General features: G+C 30.9%; 1 protein-coding gene across 3 annotated transcripts in view; it reads left to right on the top strand.

Annotated features, from left to right (window-relative positions):
- The window catches only part of LOC127730053 (uncharacterized), a 28,857-nt gene extending 5,398 nt beyond the window's left edge, over positions 1–23,459 (top strand). Inside the window, exons 5-12 of one of the 3 annotated variants that reach the window (XM_052238100.1) lie at positions 317–428; positions 1,858–1,977; positions 5,582–5,608; positions 12,657–12,765; positions 14,296–14,420; positions 15,961–16,104; positions 16,887–17,012; positions 18,106–23,459. In XM_052238100.1, the coding sequence (XP_052094060.1) occupies positions 317–428; positions 1,858–1,977; positions 5,582–5,608; positions 12,657–12,765; positions 14,296–14,420; positions 15,961–16,104; positions 16,887–17,012; positions 18,106–18,851 (1,509 nt within the window). In that variant the 3' untranslated portion in view covers positions 18,852–23,459. Of the gene's footprint in view, positions 1–316; positions 429–1,857; positions 1,978–2,312; positions 2,340–5,581; positions 5,609–12,656; positions 12,766–14,295; positions 14,421–15,960; positions 16,105–16,886; positions 17,013–18,105 lie in introns of all 3 variants that reach the window. The other 2 variants (XM_052238101.1, XM_052238102.1) reach the window with 2 other exon arrangements.
- Positions 23,460–23,686: the final 227 nt, after the last annotated feature.

Here is a 23,686-nt window from a genome sequence, read left to right as displayed (position 1 = left end):
TATGAGGATAAGGGTTAAATTTTGTTTTGTTCCTGACAGCAAAGCTGCAACAACATACAGGAATAATTTCTATCATCTTCAGCACAGTAGCCAATGTCACATTTTCTTATTTTGAAACTCTTTATGAAAATTTAGACATAAGTCAATCAAACTTGCACTTGATTTTCTAAGTTGTACATCTGCTATTTTAATTTTGGATCTGAGTGACTTTTACCAAATCATGGACTGCAACATTTCTGCATTACCATTTGGAGATGAATTTCAACCCACATACTTTTTTGGGAGAATCACATTTTGTTGTCTTTTTCTTTACCAGGAGAGTAGAAGATTAAAGTTTTGGTATGTTGATGGAACTGATTATTTGGAACAAGTTACTACAGCATACAAATTCTTTAAAGAACTTGTGAGACCACAGAATTTTCCAAGGGGTTTGTATAGATAATTTTGGGATACGATTGCTGTCAAGCAATCTGTAGACTTTTATGATTGACTCCTTTCCAATGCTCTCACGTCAACCGTTTTGTGCTTTATATTAAGAACAACTCAGATTCTTAGGATTGTTTTATTTTAAAGAGTAAAACTAACAAACAGATTGAATTTAAACAACTTTCCATTAGTTTCCTTCTCATAATCCTCATGTTTTGATATCTCCCTTTTTTAAATTGTGTTTATTTTACATTACGGAAAATCAATATTAAGTAGTAGCTATATTGAGGGTTTTGTATATTTAGCATCACGTCAAAGTAGGAATTCCGCTGTTTTGTTAAAATGCGAGACTGGTTCCGAAATAAAACTATTTCCTTTAGATAAGTACTAAAGTGGTGTTGTTCCTATTATGTTACCTTTATGAAACTTTGATATTGAACTTCCATAAAAAATGGAGAACCACAAGTGACATGTTGTCCTCAATCAAAGCATAAATCTAACGGTTTCTGACAATAATAACACATCTCCTTATTTTTATAAAACAACTGTCTTAACATGGTAACTAAACTCATTATTTCCCTGACTACAACAAATATAGCACGATTTAAATTGCTTATAAAAAGTCCAGGCGATTCAAAGCTTGCTTGATAAGTTTTGAGAGAAATCAAACTTAATAATAATCAAAGAGCTTGATCTCTCTGAGGGATACGATCGCCATTGTTTCCATTGATATTAGCATTCTTTCTCAAAGATAATTCAACTGCACTTGTATTCTCTATTTGATTCAATCTGAATATAGTTTTTCACTTTAAAAATAGCCAAAATAACTAAAAGTTAACAGTGAAAAAGCAAACCAATTCCAATTACCAGTAATACACAGACAAATGCATTTTTTTTCTTAATTTTGCTCTGGACACTGCCTTGATTATTCCATTAAATTTTAACAGATTTTAACCCCTGACTTAGAAAAATGACATAGAAATTAACAACTTTGCTCTATACAATATACATGGGATAATGTGTTTAAGAACCTTATGTGAAATTTATGTTCCTTTTATATCCGTAAAGTAGCTTGTATTTAAAAAAAGATTCAATATTAACATTTGAAACTTTATGAGAAATAATATGACTGGTGTGGATTCATAAGTTTAAGAAAAAGAGGACAATTTTCAGGTCAGACTTTTATCCAGTTAGTTTTACAAAGAATAAAAGAAATAAGATGGAGGTGGTGTAGCATTACTATATTTGACTTTATCCCTGTCATTGTCTCTATGAATAGGATTTATCTGCCTTACAACTATGGTATATGAAAGAGCATCATTATTAACCATAAAATGCAAGGTGGTTAGGAACAGCGTATTTAAAAAAAAATGGAAAGACAATAAAAGCAAATAAGATAAATGAAATGAGTTATGAACTTATTTTTTTCAGATTATGTTGGTTTTATTAAGAAATGTATGAAGCAGATGAAAAAACCTGATTATAAGTTAGCTAAGAATGTTGATCTGGAGATCCGGCTGCTCGATGATGAGGAAGCACCAATGAGTCCAGGTTTGTTGATGCTGACATTTTTATTAAGTTTATTATTAATTAAGGAAAAAGGCCAATTAACTTTTAGAGTTTTAAGTATTATGTTTAGCATTGAATTACATTTGTTGTTTTATACATTTTGACAAAATGAGTTCTCTGTGCAATTCAAGCAGAATCATTGTCAGTATTAAAAACAAAAAATTGTATATTTTTCATACTAATTAATTTCTATTAGTGATGAAGCAGGATTAATAATATTTTGTTGTATACTTATTTACTTATGACGTGAAAGTGTACAGATGTAGAAAAGTTGAAAATTCCAGTATGAACATTAAAATGTGTATTGATTTTATCAGGGGAGGGAATTTCTCCCGATATGATAGGTATGTGTCAATGTTGTATCTGCAGTACTCAGTTGATATCCCCTTGTATATCTTAATGTATGTACTATACATGTTGTTTTCTTTCTTTTACATTTCTTAAGTGTTGGTTTACATATCTCTGTAGTAATATTTCATTACTTTTATTACATGTATTATTAAGCAAGCAATGTGGTTCATTAAATGCTGTTAGCTTTCATCCAGTGGCAAATATTTTATGCATATTCCATGTATTCAGGATTTGAAGAAGCTACAATTAATCCAAAATGTAGGTCCTGCAAAAGGATAGGCTGGGATGAAGGGCAGGAATTTGGACTGCCACTTGAAGACATTCATCATATGTCACGGTTGAATTATTTTTTATCATTTCTTTTATTAAAATGTACACTGTTCATCGAACTCTTGTTGGCAGAAAAAAATAAACAAGTGGAAAAATTCTTTCTTCAGATTAAATACATCAGAAGAAACTTTAACATGAAAATAATATCATTATAGTGCCTGGGTTTACAACGAAAGACAATTTATAATTTTTTTAATTTGCACATTTCTAGTCTCTTCACATACTTTTATGACTTAGCACTGCAGATACAGTTCAGCATGTTTGTGATAATTTTTATCCATTCATACATCCACATTCAGTTGCATGACATTAAAAACAAAAACTTTCATGGACATGTAATGGATTTTCAGATGTGAAATTTTGTTGTATTACATTTCGTTGTTGGAAATGTTTGATCATGAAAGAGTGTTTTATTCAGAATGTTTTCATTTAAAAAAAAAGTACCCTTATCATCCAATTATTGTGCATGTCTGTCAGGGATGGGGTAATCGTAATCCGTAATCGTAATCGATTGTAATTGATTACATTTTTTCCAGTAATCGACAGTAATCTGTAATCGAAGACATCTTCGATTACATGTAATCGTAATTTAATCGATTACAGCAAAAATTATGATGTAATCATCGATTACTTTTCGATTACATTTCGATTACTTTAGTAAAACAGTTTGATGAAATATAACATATATTAAATGAAAATATGTATGTTTTCATCACTTTATAGTACAGATAAAAGTAGAATGTATTAAAATGACTGAAGAGTTTATCAACTGCCTTATTTCTATCTTCTGTCTCAAGCTGCAATATGATCAACCAGATCCCCTACCAAATTTTACTTTATATCTAGCTTTTGAAACAAATGAATTTATGTGCTTGTCAATAATTCAAGACCTATATTAAAATAAGAAAATAGATTTGAAATAAGAAAATAGATTTAAAATAAGAAATGAGTCTGAAGTTAAGTTCTGTACTACATTAAAGTAGTAATTTTATTTGTATTTAAATTCCTTAAAGCATAATTTTCAATAAGAGTTGAAATTTTAGCTTAGAATAGATACACAGTTGATTCCTTATAATGTTATGATACAAAAATTAAGAAAGTACACAAAATCCTTACAACAATGAACCAATGGCTATGCATTGAAATTCTTTTTCAGGAATAGATACATGTATCCCATTTTGACACTATAAATATATATTGTTTATAAATTGAATAGAGAATAAAAAAATCTAAACAAACTTCTTGTCTTTACTAATCAGATGATCAAAGACTTCTAATCAATAAGATGCAGACTTTGTTTTCTTTTCAATTATTTCTAATTAAGAAGTAGATTTACATTATTTTGCCCCAGGTTATAAAGTGTACTCCATTGGCAGTTTTATAACCTGTAATTAGGGTGGTTATCCAAACAAAAGGAATAATTCATGCATGTCATTATAATTATAAATTTCGATCTTTAAAATTAGCTGAACTAATTAATTATTCTACCTTTTTTACATTTTTTTTCAGAGGAAAATTCCAACATTGTAATTAACTATGTTAAAATATACCTGTTTTTAATTAGTAAAAAACAAAAAGCTAACTTAAGTCAGTATGAAAGCAAAATTTATGAAAAAATCTACAATATAGATAAGTGTTTGATGCAATGCGATGTCATCTCTCATTCATGTTGAAAGCCAAAATTTCAAGAATTTTGAATATTTCTGATCCTCAGTAAGAGAAACCATCTAGAAAACAACTGTCAACTTAAAATTTGGATACAATGCTTTAAATGCTGTTTTTGGTAAAGTTCTAAATTTCCACTATACAAACGTTGAGCAACAATATTGTGTTTAACTTACTTTATTATTTTTTTGTAATTTTGTAGCATGTAATTGACAGTAATCGAAAAGTAATGTAATTACTTTTGATAAAGTAATCGATTGCAATCGATTACATACAAAAATCAGAGTAATCGATTATTAATCGATTACACAAAAATCCTTCATGTAATCGATTATTAATCGATTACATTTGTCAGTAATCGTGCCCATCCCTGATGTCTGTTCAATCCCTGAACAAATTATACTCCAGATTTCAGAAATCATATGAATGCATTCTTAGCCTGTAAGGACACTATAAATATGTTATTTAATTGACACAAATAGACATAGTTAGGTTGTCATAGCTAATGTGATGCCATATTTACTGATTGGTGTCCTTGATTATCTTCAAATTAGGAATCTGTACAACTATAGGTATATAGATAGCAGAATAGATAAAATACTTCATGCACAGTGCATAGCAAGCAGTTATTCTGCTATTGTTGCAGCAGAATAGATAAAGTACTTCATGCACAATGTTGAGCTAATAGTTATGCTGCTATTGTTGCAGCAGAATAGATAAAATACTTCATGCACAATGTTGAGCTAATAGTTATGCTGCTATTGTTGCAGCAGAATAGATAAAATACTTCATGCACAGTGGCTAACAGTTATGATGCTATTGTTGCATGTTTGAATTTGCTGTGAACGTTCGAAGGAAAGCCTGATCAAACTAGCTCAGGATTGAATTATCATATAGTATTCTTGATGGACATAATAATTATAAATCTTGCTCTAATATATTGCATATTGGATTAAATTTGCAAAGTAATTGGAATATATGATGAGTTTCCATAAGAGATTTCTAAAACATGAAATTGTAAATCTTTCATGGATAATAGAATGAATTAATTGTTCATGCAGTTTATGATTTTGTTTCAAACTAAGCTCTCTTTAAGTAGTGATATGTCTCTAATGCTCTGGTAACCAATGAGGTATAACATTTTGAAAGCTATTACTACTCATTCAAATCTAGTTTGGGTGCACAATACATGTATAAGAGAATCAGTAATGCTGATAACTAATTTATAATTCACTGTTAGGACCTTCTGATGCTGAACAATATTTTGGTAAGTATTTGGTTGCCATGGTGACAGAACGAGTGTTGTAGTTGTGGAGATTGCGACCTAATATGTTATTACTGTAACTTTAGTTTTTTATGGCAAGAAAAAGTGTGTGAACTTCAGTAACATTAAGTTTGTTTAACATTGTTTGTGAAAGCATGCATAATTTGTATTATAACACTACACATTGAGTTTCCGGCTTTTCCAATAAATTGCACTTAACACAACCATGGATAATTATTGTTTTGCTTTAAATCACTGTGTGAAATAAAGAAAGACGTGTATTTGAAGAATGTGATGCATGATTGTTTAGTGAAAATATTTGAAGTTCACAGTAAATGTTCTTTTTCTTGGCAATATTTTAATCAACAAAATTCATGTGAAAGTCAGCTTAACAACTACCATCATAAATTTTTTAGAATATGCTTGAAATATTTGCCACTGGACTGTAAGCAGTCAATGATCAATCTATGTTCTAAATTTTAAGAGACGGCAGTTATCACTATTTTTGAGAAAAATTTGTGTGAAGAACTAGACTGTTACATATTTTTGATATGATTGCCTTTATAGTCAGGTAGCTTAAGTTGGCTTTCACATGATATGTGTGTAATAAACATGTAATTTTGATGATATATGTTGAACTGAATATGTTTAAAGGTATAATAGTTCTTAGGCTACCCTGAAAAATGTTTTTTTTTGTAAAATATATACATATGCACACAGGTATCCTGCTTTTTCTACATTCATTGGATGTTTAAATCTTCATATCTGTAATACTTTTTCCAAAACAAAAATTAAGAACCTTCAGTGTATTTGAAATATTTCCCTTAAATAATTTAAAGTACTTAGTGGATCTGTTTATATTTTATCTTAAATATATTTTCAACTTTGATTTAAAATAAGTTCCACTGTTTTGAATGGTTTGATATTAAGACAGTCTTGTACATGTGTGCTACCTGTTTTTAATATGTTAGTTTAGCATGATTATTGATTTTTGAATGCATTCTTAAATCCCTAGGTTTTTATACGACCGCAAAAAAATTTTGTGGTCGTATATTGGTATGACGTTGGCGTCGTCGTCGTCGTCTGGCGTCGTCGTCGTCGTCCGGCGTCGTCGTCCGAATACATATTGGTTTTCGCACTCTAACTTTAGTTTAAGTGAATGGATCTTTTTGAAATTTGACCATAAGGTAAAATACCACAAAAGGAAGGTTGGGATTGATTTTGGGGGTTATGGTACCAACAGTTAAGGAATTAGGGGCCAAAAAGGGTCCAAAAATGAGCATTTTCTAGTTTCCAGACAATAACTGTGGAACGGTGTATGGATCTCTCTGAAATTATACTACAAGTTTCCATACCACAAAGGGATGGTTAGGATTTGCTTTGGGGGGTTATGGCTCAAACCGTTTAGGAATTAGGGGCAATAAAGGGGGAAAACCAAGGTTGTCCTGGTTAATGGACAAATACTTTAGTACAAAACATAATTTAAAGCAGTGTAAGGGAGATAAATCAAATACATCATTGAAATTATCTCCCTTACACTGCTTTTAAATTATGTATAAAGTAATGGTTAATGAACAATAAAGATAATCTAAAACAGTGTAAGGGAGGTAATCCAAATACAACGTTTTGGTTACTTCCCTTACACTGCTTTTAAATTATGTTTAAAGAAATGCATATTTATAAAGGAAGACCAGTAAAAATATCTGCAAATGTTTTCATCTTTTTTTTTTACAAAAAAATCCATATGAAAGATTTGACACTATATTTTTATTAATTCTATTATAAAATAGATTAAGTTAGTACTATGGTAAATTTAAATGGGTAATTATGGTTGCCAACTCCATTGGAAATTTGAATTGAGATTATGACCATATCTTGAGGGAAAGAATTTTTTTGGGGGAAAAAGGGGGAGGGGGATAAAAAGAAATTGTGGGGGGCCAATTTTTTCTCATTTCAGATTTCAGAAATTAAAAAGAATTATTCTTCAAATATTATTTTTTTTTCAAATTTCAAATATTGAAAAATTTCAAGAAGTAATCTTTAATTGCACAGTATGGCGCATTAGATTTGTAAAATCTTTGATCACATTTATTTATTTGTTATGCCGAATCTAACAGTGTATTTAGATTTTTAATTTTGGGTCCAGTTTTCAAATTGGTCTACATTAATGTCCAAAGGGTCCAAAATTAAACTTTGTTTGATTTTAGCAAAAATTGAATATATGAGGTTCTTTGATATGCTGAATCTAAACATGTATTTAGATTTTTGATTTTTGGCCCAGTTTTCAAGTTGGTCCAAATTGGGGTCCAAAATTAAACTTTGTTTGATTTCAACAAAAATTGAATATATGGGGTTCTTTGATATGCTGAATCTAACCATGTATTTAGATTTTTTATTTGTGGACCCTGTTATCTAATTGGTTCATATTGAGGCCAAAGGGTCCAAAATTAAACTTTGTTTGATTTCATCTAAAATTGAATTATTGGGGTTCTTTGATATTCCAAATCTAACCGTGTATTTAGGTTTTTAATTTTGGGTCCTGTTTTTAAGTCTCCCAAACGAAGTTTGGGAAGACTTATTGTTTTTGCTCAGTTCTTATTATTATTATTCTTCTTCTTCTTCTTCTTCTTCCGCCGCTTTTAAATTTGAACTTGTCCGCACCCGTTCTCCAAAACCGCTTGTCAGATTAACTTAGGGTTTCACAATATGTTAGACTAACATGTCTAGTGGTGCAATCAGGGTTTTGTTTGTGCAATGGGGTTTATAAAGGGGTACTTTGAGGGGCAAAAAGAAAAGAGGGTTTTACTATAGAACCCTATGGGATTTTATTTTTTTAAATTTTCAAATGATTATAAATTGAAAACCGTTTGTGATAGACACAATCTTTTTAATTGAAAATGTTCTAAATGATAAAGCCCATTAAATGAAATACAGGGTTAGTCCCCAGGGGTCACCCCCACCCCCTGCCATTTAAGAAAGTTCTAATACCTTGTAAGTGGTCAAGATCCCATCCCCTAAACCATATATATTTTGGTTTGTTATGCTAAGATGGTTTGAATGATATACAGGGTTAGTCCCCAGGGGTCACCCCGACCCCCTGCCATTTGAGAAAGTTCTAATATCTTGTAAATGGTCGAGATCCCCACCCCTAAACCATATATATTCTGGTTTGTCATGACAAAGCACATCAAATGAAATACAGGGTTAGTCCCCAGGGGTCACCCCCACCCCCTGCCATTTAAGAAAGTTCTAATATCTTCTAAGTGGTCAAGATCCCCACCCCTAAACCATATATATTCTGGTTTGTCATGATAAAGCACATCATATGAAATACAGGGTTAGTCCCCAGGGGTCACCCCCACCCCCTGCCATTTAAGAAAGTTCTAATATCTTGTAAGTGGTCAAGATCCCCACCCCTAAACCATATATATTCTGGTTTGTCATGATAAAGCACTTCAAATGAAATACAGGGTTAGTCCCCAGGGGTCACCCCCACCCCCTACCATTTAAGAAAGTTCTAATATCTTCTAAGTGGTCAAGATCCCCACCCCTAAACCATATATATTCTAGTTTGTCATGCTAAGATGGTTTGAATGATATACAGGGTTAGTCCCCAGGGGTCATCCCGACCCCCTGCCATTTGAGAAAATTCTAATATCTTGTAAATGGTCGAGATCCCCACCCCTAAACCATATATATTCTGGTTTGTCATGATAAAGCACATCAAATGAAATACAGGATTAGTCCCCAGGGGTCACCCCCACCCCCTGCCATTTGAGAAAGTTCTAATATCTTGTAAGTGGTCAAGATCCCCACCCCTAAACCATATATATTCCTATTTGTCATGTCTCGAACATTTGAATGACGTATACGGTCAGTCCCCAGGGGTTCCTCCCCACCCCCAATGTTCTAGTATCTTGTAAATGGTTGAGATCCCCACCCCTAAACCATATATATTCCTGTTCGTCATGTAATGAACATTTGAATGACATATAGGGCCAGTCCCCAGGGGTTCCTCCCCACCCCCAATGGTTTAGTATCTTGTAAATGGTCGAGATCCCCACCCCTAAACCATATATATTCTGGTTTGTCATGCCAAGATGATTTGAATGATATACAAGGTTAGTCCCCAGGCATCACTAATGCATATAACTTTACTGGACCAAACCAATTTTCACTGGAAGTTGCCCAATGTCAGGCGACCCTGGGAATTACGAATTATGGGAGCTTCGTTTGGGAGACTTCGTAACAGCATCCTGTTACATTCATTTCTTGTTTAAATTGGTCTACATTGAGGTCCAAAGGGTCCAAAATTAAACTTAGTTTGATTTTGACAAAAATTGAATTCTTGGGGTTCTTTGATTTGCTGAATCTAAACATGTGTTTAGATTTTTGATTATGGGCCCAGTTTTCAAGTTGGTCCAAGATAGGGTCCAGTATTTAAACTTTGTTTGATTTTAACAAAAATTGAATATATGGGGTTCTTTGATATGCTGAATCTAAACATGTATTTAGATTTTTGATTATGGGCCCAGTTTTCAAGTTGGTCCAAATTGGGGTCCAAAATTAAACTTTGTTTGATTTCAACAAAAATTGAATATATGAGGTTCTTTGATATGCTGAATCTAACCATGTATTTAGATTTTTTATTTGTAGGCCCCGCTATCAAATTGGTTCATATTGAGGTCAAAAGGGTCCAAAATTAAACTTTGTTTGATTTCATCGAAAATTGAATTATTGGGGTTCTTTGATATGCCAAATCTAACCGTATTTTTAATTTGGGTCCCGTTTTTTAAATTGGTCTTCATTGAGGTCCAAAGGGTCCAAAATTAAACTTAGTTTGATTTTAACAAAAATTGAATTCTTGGGGTTCTTTGATATGCTGAATCTAAACATGTGTTTAGATTTTTGATTATGGGCCCAGTTTTCAAGTTGGTCCAAGTTGGGGTCCAAAATTAAACTTTTTTTGATTTCAACAAAAATTGGATATATGGGGTTCTTTGATATGCTGAATCTAACCATGAATTTAGATTTTTTATTTGTGGGCCCCGCTATCAAATTGCTTCATATTGAGGTCAAAAGGGTCCAAAATTAAACTTTGTTTGATTTCATCAAAAATTGAATTATTGGGGTTCTTTGATATTCCAAATCTAACCGTGTATTTAGATTTTTAATTTTAAGTCCCGTTTTTTAAATTGGTCTACATTAAGGTCCAAAGGGTCCAAAATTAAACTTAGTTTGATTTTAGCAAAAATTGAATTCTTGGGGTTCTTTGATATGCTGAATCTAAACATGTGTTTAGATTTTTGATTATGGGCCCAGTTTTCAAGTTTGTCCAAGTTGGGGTCCAAAATTAAACTTTGTTTGATTTTAACAAAAATTGAATATATGGGGTTCTTTGATATGCTGAATCTAACCATGTATTTTGATTTTGGACATTGGACCATAATAGGTAAATTAAAAAAATTCAAGTTCTTAGACCACATTCTTTCTGTGTCAGAAACCTATGCTGTGTCAAATATTTAATAACAATCCAAATTTAGAGCTGTATCAAGCTTGAATGTTGTGTCCATACTTGCCCCAACTGTTCAGGGTTCGACCTCTGCGGTCGTATCAAGCTGCGCCCCAGCGAAGCATTTTATTAGAAAAATGAATGACTTGGAATAGGACAAAAATGTGATATACATATTTTATATAAAATTACTGTAAACCAACCTATTTTTGCAAGCGATTTATTTATGCCACTTTCATACATTTGTCACAAGTTGAAATATAATACAATTATTAATATTACAAATGACTTGAAAATGAGATAAAAATTACAAAAATGAAATGCAGGAAAATGTGAAAATAAAAAAATATCTGGGAAAATAAGTTGGTTTACATTAAAAAGCTGAAAGCATTAGATAACTTGGTAGAACATTTATACCAGATACTATTTGGTTTGTATAATCATATAGGAAAAGAACCCCAAAGTATATATGCATAAATATAAGAAAGGGTATGTTACCATAAACAATATTAAAAAAAATCTCAACTGATCATTTAGGTAATTTGATTCAAAAGATTTTTTATGGTGAAATGCAGTATTGATTTGAAATAAGAGTTCTGGTACACACCAAAATTCATATTGTTTTTTTTTTGTGAGCCATTCTTTTCTGTTTTTCAACTGTATCAACTCTATTTATGGACATTGAATAAAGCTAGAAATAGAAATACTGAGATACACGTCATTTACTATAAACAGCTGCACATGTTTTAGTTGTCTTTATTATTGCTAGTCATTGGTACAGCCAGGTTATTTCTTTTCATAAACTGTCCAGAATAATTGAAAAAAAAGGTCTTATAGCACTCAAGAATAATTCAGAAAAATACCATTTTTTATTTCCATATCTAAATTTTAAAACTGTAGATTCACATTAACAATTTTATTCATGTGCAAAATGAGAAGAAGAAAAAAACTACGATAAAATGAAAAGTGTTATTTAAAGTTCCACTGGAGATATTCTTCCACAATGTGTACAGAAATGACATTAATCTCCAATTATTATCAATTGCAAAATTTTTTTAAGAAATTTGATTTTTAATTTTGATATAAAAGATTTTAAAATCTAATTATAAATTTTATCTAAAACGCAAAAAATCAAAACAGACAACTTTATGTAGTTGTTTTCTATATTCACTCCTTTGTAAAATGATTATCAAGTCAGTATGTGTCATGAATAATTTTGTAAAATGATTATCAAAACATTATGTGTCATGAATAATTTTGTAAAATGATTATCAAAACAGTATGTGTCATGCATAATTTTGTAAAATGGTTATCAAAATAGTATGTGTCATGAATATTTTTGCAGATTAAAAAGGCATAGTTATGCTAAATAAATTCCATACTTTAACTTTTGGAAACAAGACAAGAAAATTTTATAGGTTGTTACTGAAAATTAAAAAAGTGTCCAGTTTCAAATTCAGGATCTACACAATGATTTTGCAAGTGCAGTATCATGAAGCAGAGAAAATAAAATACTATTGAAAAATTTATTATTTGCAGGTATAAACAAGGAAGACAAGAGATCTGAAGAAGAGAAATTGAGGGAAAAACTGTTACAAATACTTGAATCAGCTTATCCTAATGTGTTGGAGGTAGAGGATTTGATCAGGTGACAATTTAGTCCATTTGTGTCTCACCATTACAAAGTAGAAAAAGCATGACTTTAACTGTGGTGTTTTTGGCTGCGGCATCAACAATGTATTAAGTTTGTGATTAGGTCAGTCTAGGGGATCCACTAGTGGAAGGTCAATTATATTTGGTATGCAGTTGTATTAGCATTGGCACATTTCACTCCAAGGAGATTATTGGCCCCTGCATCCTCAGTCTATTGACTTTGAAACTTTTGATTAGTTTAAATGTTAAAAAATTCTTATTAGGTAAGTTTAAGGGGAACCACTAGTGGTACAGCAATCATATTTGGTATTAAGTGGTATCAGCATTAGCTCATCTCATATCCATGATAAAATTTGGTCAGCCCCCTCAGTCATACTCTATTGACTTTCAGACTTTTGCTAAGTTTAAATGTTAGTTTGTGATTAGGTCTGTTTAAGGGAAATCAGTAGTCAGTGGTAGGTCTTTGATAGTTGGTATGCAGTTGTATTAGCTTTTGCTTATATTACTTCTATGGAGATTATTTGGCCCCACACCCTAATTTTTGCACAGTTTACATATTAAAGTTTTTGATAAGGTAAGTTTTAGATAAATTGTCAATAGTAAGTCAATGATAATTGGTATGGAGTTGTATTTATATTTGCATATTTCCTTTCCATGAATAATAATATGGCCCTGCCACCTCTTCCTGGTTCATTTACTTTCAAATTTTTGCATAGTTAAAGTATTGCCATTTTAATTTCAACATTTGCATTATATTATTATAATTACACAAAGGCTTAGATATTATAAATATATATAAAAAAAATAAGACATTTTCTTTTTCTTAAGGATAGTTTGGCACATGGTTTGTTGCAATTATTCCTTTGATAAGTTTACTTCAAACATCATGCATGTTTAGAGGTCATGTCTTTCAACTTTGTAAAACTGGAAAAAATAAAATAAATCTTCTATAGTAAACAAAAGCTGATGCTGATCGCCAATAGTATGTCCAAATAACTGAGTTAAGTGATTTAGTTAAGTATACCTTCACACACAGAGTGTTAACTGTAGAAATATCACTGTATATTATACTGCAGTGAAACATCCAAGCTGATCATGCAATTTGATTGGTTACCTTTGACAGGGGGTAGGAAGCCATATTCTCTGTGAGGGCTGTTCCATAAAAACATACATGGGACCCAGGTAAGGCACTTTGAAATTTCAACTATGGGTGGGTGTTTAAATTATTTTGAACGGTGAAAATGTAAAGAGAAATTCTAAATTGCCTTTATGGTTGGTTACCCGATTTTCAAAGTGCCTTCCCTAGTTACCGTGTATGTTTCAGTGGAACAGCCCTGAACAAAAACATGAAAAACAAAGAACAGAATGGCAATTAATGTTGAAATCATTACGCTCGAGTATAAATTGGTTGCTATTTAGGCATCACAGGAGAAATCCTTAATAATATATTAAAAAAACGCAAGGTCCTGACAGTTTACATGATTGTCAAAGAATTTTTAAAACTCAGTTCTTTTATTTAACACAGAATAACAAATGCTGATCCAGCTATGGTTACCCTACAGTTAGGAGAACTCAAGCAAAAAGAATTAATTGCTGAAATGGAAGATGGAAAGAAAGTTGTCAGACATGTATTACATGACGACAAAACAGGTTAGATTCCTTAAAAGTACACTGAGCATTATAATAAAACTCTGCCTAGAATGAGTCTTTTTTTTGGAGTTGGTTGTTATGTAAAACAAACCTGTTCGTTATGAAAAATCATCAGAGATAGTAATAAAATATAGATTCTAATGTGACATGCTTCTTTAGCTTTGTTAACAACAGTGCGATAAAATTTTCGATATATCTATACTTAGCGCAGACTCAGAGATGTACATATTAATAACTGTTACTATTTACCTCCAATGTAAATCCACATGTATCGTAGCCTATGTGCAAACACTATGTGGATTTTGTTGTGTTCAAATTGAAATTGAAAAAGAAACTACAGAACCGTTATTCCTATTCTAACGCATAACAAAAAGAATTAATGTATACGATCTTAAAAAATGTATAAAATCAAACTAAAATAAAATTCTGAGAAATTTCAAGAATGATTTTGCTGCATTAAAGTCATGTCTAAACGTGACGCCATATGAATGAAAACTCTTTAAGCTGAAGAATATTCGGTTATGTGTACGCTCTAAATTGGGATGTTATCGAGTTTAAATGGAGTTTTCAAGGTAGGTGTTGTTTGGTTTTCTATTCTATTGCATCATTCGCGCATTCATGAATTTCAGCAAGTCAACATATAAGCTCTCTCCTTTTGACAGTAAATAGTAGCCAACCCAAAAAAAAATGTTTGGGTTAAGAATTGAACATATTTTTTCTAGTGTTTATTTAAGAAATAATTCACGCAAGCATTTGAAATTTGTAGCTTTTATCTTCCAGGGGGTAAAATGGAACAGCCATAGAGACGGCAATCTTACCTCCGCTTCAGTTTTTCAAATAACCATATTTGTCCTATTGGAATCTAAATAATTCATGCAAGCCATAGATTTGTTATCATTCACATGGCCCACATGAAAATTTCTATGGATTGCATGAATTATTTCTTAAATGATGGTCACAAAATCTTACTTTTGCTTACTGTTACATATTTTTCCAAATTTTGTCATTATTGAATATAAAAATATCATTTGAACACCAAATATCTGTGAATATGAATATAATATTTCAAAGATCTAACAGTTTTTACTGTGAACATACTTGTCAATTATCATTTACACCAAAATCACCTGATTTTGTTTTGTAATACCTCAAATTCTAAGTCAAATCATGCAATTAGAGCCTTAACATAAAATGGAAATGGGGAATGTGTCAAAGAGACAACAACCCAACCAAAGAGCAGAAAATACCTCCTTTTACAAGAAAGAGAAAATATTTTTTACATAATTACATTATTAGAATTTGTTTTATATTTATGACAAAGTTGATTCTGAATTATGTTGAAGTTTAGCATTTAATCACCACTCGATAGTCACTGATGCTTTTACAGGAGGTTAATAGAAGGGTTACATGATGCAGAATGTCACTCACTGTAGATTTAATATTAGTTTTGAAAGATCAACAAAATTTGAATTTACAATGTTGTTAATTTGCACGGTGGTTTTGAAAGTTGTTTATATTGATATATTGTTTTCTGTTTTAGAGGTGCAACATGTAAAACAGATGCCAACCATAGCAGCCAATCAGCAGCCAACAATTGCCATAATTACAGCAAATTATTCGGAAAAACTTGCAGTAGATGCAATGATGGAACAGAAAACAACTTTTGTTAAATTTAAAACAGAAGGTACTTTATTTTTGTTTATTGGCAAATGATGCCTTACTTTTACAGTTCAAATAACAGTACTGGAAAATACACTTTGGAATTTATCTTAACTAAAAATGACAACTATGCAAGAAAATGATTTTGTTGGAAAACCATAGCATAAAAAGGATTAAAAACTCTGTTCTTCTTAAACCATGTGCATTTATCCTGAATGCAAGATTTTCTTTATTGGATGCCTCGTTTCTTTCGTGTCCAGGAATTTCATCATTGAGAATATCTTATACCTGTCAAAAAAAATATCAAAAACATTCTTAACATAAATTGTGACAATAGTGCATGAGTTTAGATGTTGTCACAATGAAACTGTATTACATTCAAAAAAGTTTATTATAACCTGAGCAAAAACAAAAAGTGTTTTTGTATTATTTGGGGGATGCTATTTAGGAATCACTGCATCTGTCCATATACCTTGTGAATACAACAAACAGGCTGGATGGATATCAATGAAAATTTACACAACACCGCTTGAGGATGTACATAAAGGAAAATAATTGTTGGCCTACAATTTAAAGGGAAGATAACCAAACTTACAAAATTACTTCAATATTGGAATATGGGGTTATAGTATTACAGGGAGTTAACCTTAGTATATCCACAGTTCTAGTTTCTTTCATTTATGAAGAAATATAATAAAATACTTATTTTGTATGTTAAATTGATTTTGAAGGATATTTCTTGTGCAGTTTTCATCCGTCAGCCAAACAATTTAAGGTTATAAGTTATTGTAATTTACTTTATTTAAGGTGAATCCAATGTATATACAATTGGGTATATTGGTGAACACAAGGTAGTGTCTACAAAATTACCTCAAATAGGTTACCATAGGGCAGCACAGATCTCATCAGGAAACACGACCACAAGGTTATTAGGTAAGTTACCATAGTACAGGATAGATCTATCAGAAAACACAACCACAAGGTTATTAGGTAAGTTACCATAGTACAGGATAGATCTATCAGAAAACACAGCCACAAGGTTATTAGGTAAGTTACCATAGGGCAGCACAGATCTCATCAGGAAACACGACCACAAGGTTATTAGGTAAGTTACCATAGTACGTATACAGGATAGATCTATCAGAAAACACAACCACAAGGTTATTAGGTAAGTTACTATAGGGCAGCACAGATCTCATCAGGAAACACAACCACAAGGTTATTAGGTAAGTTACCATAGTACAGAAAGATCTATCAGATACACAACCACAAGGTTATTAGGTAAGTTACCATAGTACAGGATAGATCTATCAGATACACAACCACAAGGTTATTAGGTAAGTTACCATAGTACAGGATAGATCTATCAGATACACAACCACAAGGTTATTAGATAAGTTACCATAGAACAGTATATATCTATACCAAGTAGAAACAAAATACTCATCAATATGCTACACCAGGAGGGTATAAGTCAGTTACCATGTGGCAGCACAAAATACTTAAGGAATTACCACAAGCAGGTAATCAAGAAATGACAATAGGGCAACACAGTGCTCGTATCACAAGGTCAAAAAGGGAATTAGAGGATGACAGCATACAACCATAGAGCAGCACATGTATCATCTCATTGGATAATACTTACACAATGTTATTAGATAGATTAACATAGGGCAACATGGATCTCATCTAATCAGGAAATAGTTATACAATGTTAATAAATAATTTACATAGAGCAGCAAGTATCTCAATTCAACATGATGTTAGTATGTAAATTACCAAAGGTCAGCACAGGTATCCTCTCATCAGGAAATACTTACACAATGGTAATATATAAATTAGCATAAAGTTCATGATTTCAGCAGGAAATACCAATGCAAGTTTATTTGATAAGATACTGTAATGTACCAATGTATATTAAGGACATGTGAAATGTGTTATAAAGTTTATGAAAGGAGAATTTAAAATACTCTGGTATATTCTTTCCATCTTCATTTGCACTAATTAGCTAAAATATTTTTTTTAGGATCATTCCAAAATATAGAGCATGTGTTTGTAGTGGGAGTTTCTGGAGGTGTTCCCCATTATACAGATTATTACAAACATGTTCGTCTTGGTGATATTGTTATGTCACAGTGTAATGACAAAGGATATGTGTACTATCACTGTGACAAAATATTAAAAGATAAAGAAGATAACTTGGCGTATAAACTTCGTACATTTGCTCCTAGAGATTTCACTCTTCAAAATGTTGTTGAAAAACTGCGAGATAGGGCTCAGAGAAAACCAGATAAGGCACCTTGGGAAAAATATATTTACGAAGGTTTAGATCTTCTACGTAATCAGGAGGCAGATTTTAATAGACCACCAAAAGAAAGCGATAGGTTATACATGAACATTGGAGAAGACGATTTGATAGAGGTACAACATCCCTTAAAACCAGAAGATGGAGAGAGCATTAGAGAAGGCGTTCCCAATGTTCATTACGGTGTTATTGGTTCTGGAAGACCAGTCACCAAATATGATTCCACTAGACTTGACTTTGCTCATAAATATAACATCACCTGTTTTGATGCAGAGTTTGATCAAGTCTTAGAATCCATTGTTGGTAATAGGAAGGATAGTTTCCTGTTCATCAGAGGCATAGCAGATTACAGCGATGGAACAAGAAACAAAGAATGGCAACCATATGCCTCACTCGTGGCAGCAGCGATGATGAAAACTATTATCAGATTAATTAGCAACCCATACCTTAGTGAAGATGAAGACTAATTTACCAGACAAGAATTTCTCATTCTTCACTTTGTGTCAATATAAGACATGCTTTTTGCTTTCTAAAAGTGCTCACCTTTATCAATCATTTTGTTAGCTTCAAAGTGCAATAACATTTATTTGTGTTTTCGTTTGATGTGAAATGCAGCATAAAAAGAACTAAATTTGTTTTTTTTGATGATTTATCTTCTAAATCATTTTTTACTTTCTTATATTTTGTTCCTGGAAATGAAATGCATTGTGTTTTTGTTGCAAACTATATGAGAGCATGAAACCAGAAACCTTACTTAAATGATATGCAAATATGTTTTCTGCTTTTATGTGTTTTCTTCGTCCTTTTTTTTTTACAAGAAAATGAAGCTTCAATTGGTGCAATTTTTGTTTCTGCCTTATTTTCATTCATTGGTGCAGGAAATTAGAATTTTCATAGATAACAGATATTGAAATTAAATTTGGTCTTGAAAGATGGTGTTCATTGATTTTTTTCTTTGTAAGATTTACTCATTAAAACCTCATATTATTTAAAGAAAACAACATTACGAGTTTGAACAGGTGTAGAGATATAATAGGACATCAAAAGTTCCTTAAAATAAAACAATTTACACCACTGCAATCACATTTTCATTTTTTATTTGTGATTTTTCATTTAAACATGTATAAAGTCCATTTAGTCAATAAATCTTTAGAAAATCAAAATATGTCTTTAATGTGCAGTGTCAGTAATAACATAGATTGAAAATTACACCATGTAAAAACATGTCGTTTAATCTGTATTGACTTCCCAGTAGTAATTTTGTGTATTCATATCATATAGTCTACTTGTTAAAAGATGCACTTGTTTAAAAAAAATTGAAGTTTTATTTGTGAAACAGTTTGTATCTTATATCTTTTTATTATAGACTGAAGTTGTATGGGGTTTTTTTGAGAGAGAATATATGTTTAAGGATTATTGATGAATTCTCAGTTTTTTTTAAATTTTTTTTATCATATTGTACTTACAAGTTTTTGAGGAGCCAGTTTTTTTTCCCAACTCAGGATGTTAACTAAATTATATAGAGCTAGTCAGGTCATTGGTATCTTCATTGGCATAAACTCTCATCATCAAGAAAAAGTGTATACAAATTACTTATTTAATGTTATAAAAATTGTGTGTTTCAATGACTGATTTACAAACTTGAAGTGTTGATATAATATCTCTATAAGACAGGTGGTTTGTTTTCTTACAAATTTGATCAGCATCCAATCTGGTAATTTTGTAAGCACCCAGAAAGGAGGGAGGGAGGGCCTTTACAGTGAAAAAGTAAGTTATTGATGTTAATGAGCATAATTTATAGATATGAAATTTACTATTACTGTTTTTGATACTGAAGATTAAAATTTAACAAAAGTTGTTTGTTTTTAAAAGTGAATAGTTAATACAATTATTAGATTTGTGAAATGAAATTGTTGTTGATTGTTGTCAACGCTATTTATAAAGCAAATATACAAACTTTCATTACTGTAAATTAGAATCTCTCTGTGTGATAGAAATTAATCATGAATGCTAAATGATGTAGCACAGATTCTTGGTTTTGCTCTCATATAAAGTAGATTAATTTGATTTTAGTTTGGCACATGCATAGATTAAATGTAGCTTTCCTGAAATATACATATATATGACAAAAAAGAGCTTTTATTTAAAATTGATTATTAAAAAGAAAATTATTGTGTTATACATTTATTTGTTTCGTTTGCATTTTTTGTTACATTATAAATTAAATTGAATTGTATATTTTATTTTTTGAGAAGTCTACTTATTTAATAGAAGAAAAAAATCAGGATGTAAAAATGTTCAGTTTTGTTGAAATTTTATTTCAGTATCATTAAATATTTAGTTAAATATAAATTCGAAGTAAATTTTATATTAAATTAAACTATAAGTTTGGCTTAAAGATGTTGATTTGCCTAGTTAAGTTTACCAAGCATAAAAATTCTATAATCCTAGTTGTGATGTATATAGTTTTGTTATATTTGTTTATACATTTATCATTCCACATTTTATCACAATATTTATATATATTAACAAAGTAGGTTAGTGATGTCTAGTGATTTTATATATTTACATATTTATTTAGGCATTTAAAGGCAGATTAGTTGTTTTTCGTTAATTGAAAGTTGCAGCCATTTGATGAAATAATCTTTTGATATTTTTGCTAGTATGTTTTTTTGAAAGAAATATTTCTGACTCATTTTTTCAGAAATTATTGTTTGAAATATCTATTAGTTTTTTTCTTTTGACAAAAAGTAAAAATTACATGTATAATGAGTTCACTTTATTTTGAACCAAAATAGAAAACAAATATTTGCATTCTCATTGCTTTTTATAATCAAAAGAACAAGAAATGCAATTTTTATTTTTATAAATATTGAACTCTTCCCCTCTTAGTCCACCTTATTATACCAGTTTATTTAGGGCAAGTATTTTTATAGAAGTGTCGGCATCACAGATCATATCATTGCGTCTCTGTGGTTATTTTTGTTCTATCTAGAAAAAACAAATTTAAAGATTAAAAAAATATTATTCCATACTACATTTGTTTTAGTACAATTTGAAACAAAGCTTCAAACAAGTCATAAACTCTTGTAACTTGACAATCTTTGGTAATACCATTCCAGTGATAAATACTTTATGAGAACAGTGTTTTATTTTATTTTGTAAAAGACAAAAGATTCAAAGTTTTATCAAAATTTTGTATGTGAAATTGTGACGTTTAAGGGTCTTCAAGTAAAATATCTTGTTTATTCAAGAATGTATTATTAAATTAAAGATGATAAGAATTTTCATAGTTAAGATAACTGTTTTGTGAATACATCTAACATATATTTGTTTGTTATACCTGCCATTGTCATTTACACTTTTTAATATGATTATTTCTAATTTATTATTGGCTGTTGTGAAGGCAAACAATTATTTGAATGTCTGTTGTGGACAATTTTAATCAAATTTTGATATTTTTCAGGGTTGTTTAAGGGAAGTTGTATATTGTTTATATATTAATTGTTTGATATACAGTTTATATGAAAGCATAATTATAGAAGTCTTATTTTTTAGCTCACCTGGCCTAAAAGGCCAAGTGAGCTTTTCTCATCACTTGGCGTCTGTGGTTGTCCTTTGTCGTCGTCCGTCGTCGTTGACTTTTACAAAAATCTTCTCCTGAAACTACTTGACCAAATTTAACCAAACTTGGCCACAATCATCATTGGGGTATCTAGTTTAAAAAATGTGTCCAATGACCCGGCCCGCCAACCAAGATGGCCGCCATCGCTTAAAATAGAACATAGGGGTAAAATGTAGATTTTGGCATATATCTCTGAAACCAAAGCATTTAGAGCAAATCTGACGGGGTAATAAGATCTACAAATAAGTCAACATGACCAAAATGTTCAATTGACCCCCTTAAGGAGTTATTGCCCTTTATAGTGTTATAATGTGTCCAACCAACATGGCTAAAAATAGTACGTAGGAGTAAAATGCAAGTTTTGTCTATTATTTTTTGAACCGTTGTAAATAAAGAAAATCTGAAAGGAGCAAAAATGTTCAGAAAAATGAGCTCTACCAATTGTCCATATATGTCAAAACTGTTAAACAAATTCTTATAGTTTATTGCCCATAAATGACAAATTTTACTATTTTTTTCAATTTTGCCTATTATCATGAAAACTATGATATTTAGAGAGAAACATTTTTTTTCCGTTATGCCTTTAATGATTTAAATTGTAATAGATAAATAAACACTTTAAATCACAAAAAATGATCAGCAAGGCAAGATCTATTAAAAAGTCAAATTTTGCCGATATAGTTAGTAGACTGTCACTCTTCATAGGAGTGATTGACCTTAAATGAGGATTTTTTTAACCCTCTTTTTGAGCAAAAACTAAAGAAGATAGAGACTAAACAGACTAAAAGATCAGTAATACAAGATCAACAAAATAGAGATTTTTGTCATGAAGTCTATTCTCTTCTACAATGTTGGAGAGTGTCCTTTGTTTGATATGCACATAGACCAAGGTGAGTGACACAGGCTCTTTAGAGCCTCTAGTTTTATTTGTGGTTGTATTGTTGAAATTAAAGGTATTAGAAAGTCTCATGCCATTATTTTTTCATGAAACAGTCTTTTTTAGACAAAATGTAATGATCTTACTAAAAATTCTGAAGTATTAGAATTGGAAGCAATTTATTTTTTTCTCAACAAAAAAAACCAGCTCATTGTTTCAAAATTCCAACAGTATTTATATAATTAAGACTTTCTATGGCCTCAGTTGTTTTGCTTTATCTATAAACCTCCAATAAATTATCTAATGTTTGACATATACTATTATAGATGATTGGCATTGTTTTAACCTTGAAAATTTGCAGTTAAATGTTTCATTATAACAAAAAGTGTCAAACTGTCTGATGCAATATTTTGATAGAATATTTTGCCAGGTGACTTTTGGAGTATGCTGATTATGATATTTGGAGGCATTTCAATAATACCAGAAAGTATACAGTTGAAAAGATTCTTACAAATTTTTTCCAAATGTTTTTAGTTGTTATTTGATAATGAAATAAATCTGCTATATATCTTAGTTCAAAGTTTTTGTCATATTTTTTGAAAGGCAGGATACAGGGTACATTTACTTGAGACTATATCAAACTTAAAATGCTTTTTATGCCCCAGCTGAAGCGGAGGGGGCATTAAGTTTTACCCTTGTCTGTCTGTCCGTACCTACATCTGTACGTCCCAAAATTGGTTTCCGTTCTCTAACTTAAGTTTGCCTCGACCAAATGTTATGAAACTTATACACAGTGCTTA

Source organism: Mytilus californianus, unplaced genomic scaffold, assembly GCF_021869535.1.
Source record: "Mytilus californianus isolate M0D057914Y unplaced genomic scaffold, xbMytCali1.0.p SCAF_2, whole genome shotgun sequence".
In the NCBI taxonomy this organism is placed as follows: Eukaryota; Metazoa; Mollusca; class Bivalvia; order Mytilida; family Mytilidae; genus Mytilus; species Mytilus californianus.
Note: the sequence above shows the minus strand (reverse complement) of the source record. Positions and strands in the feature narration are given on the sequence as shown.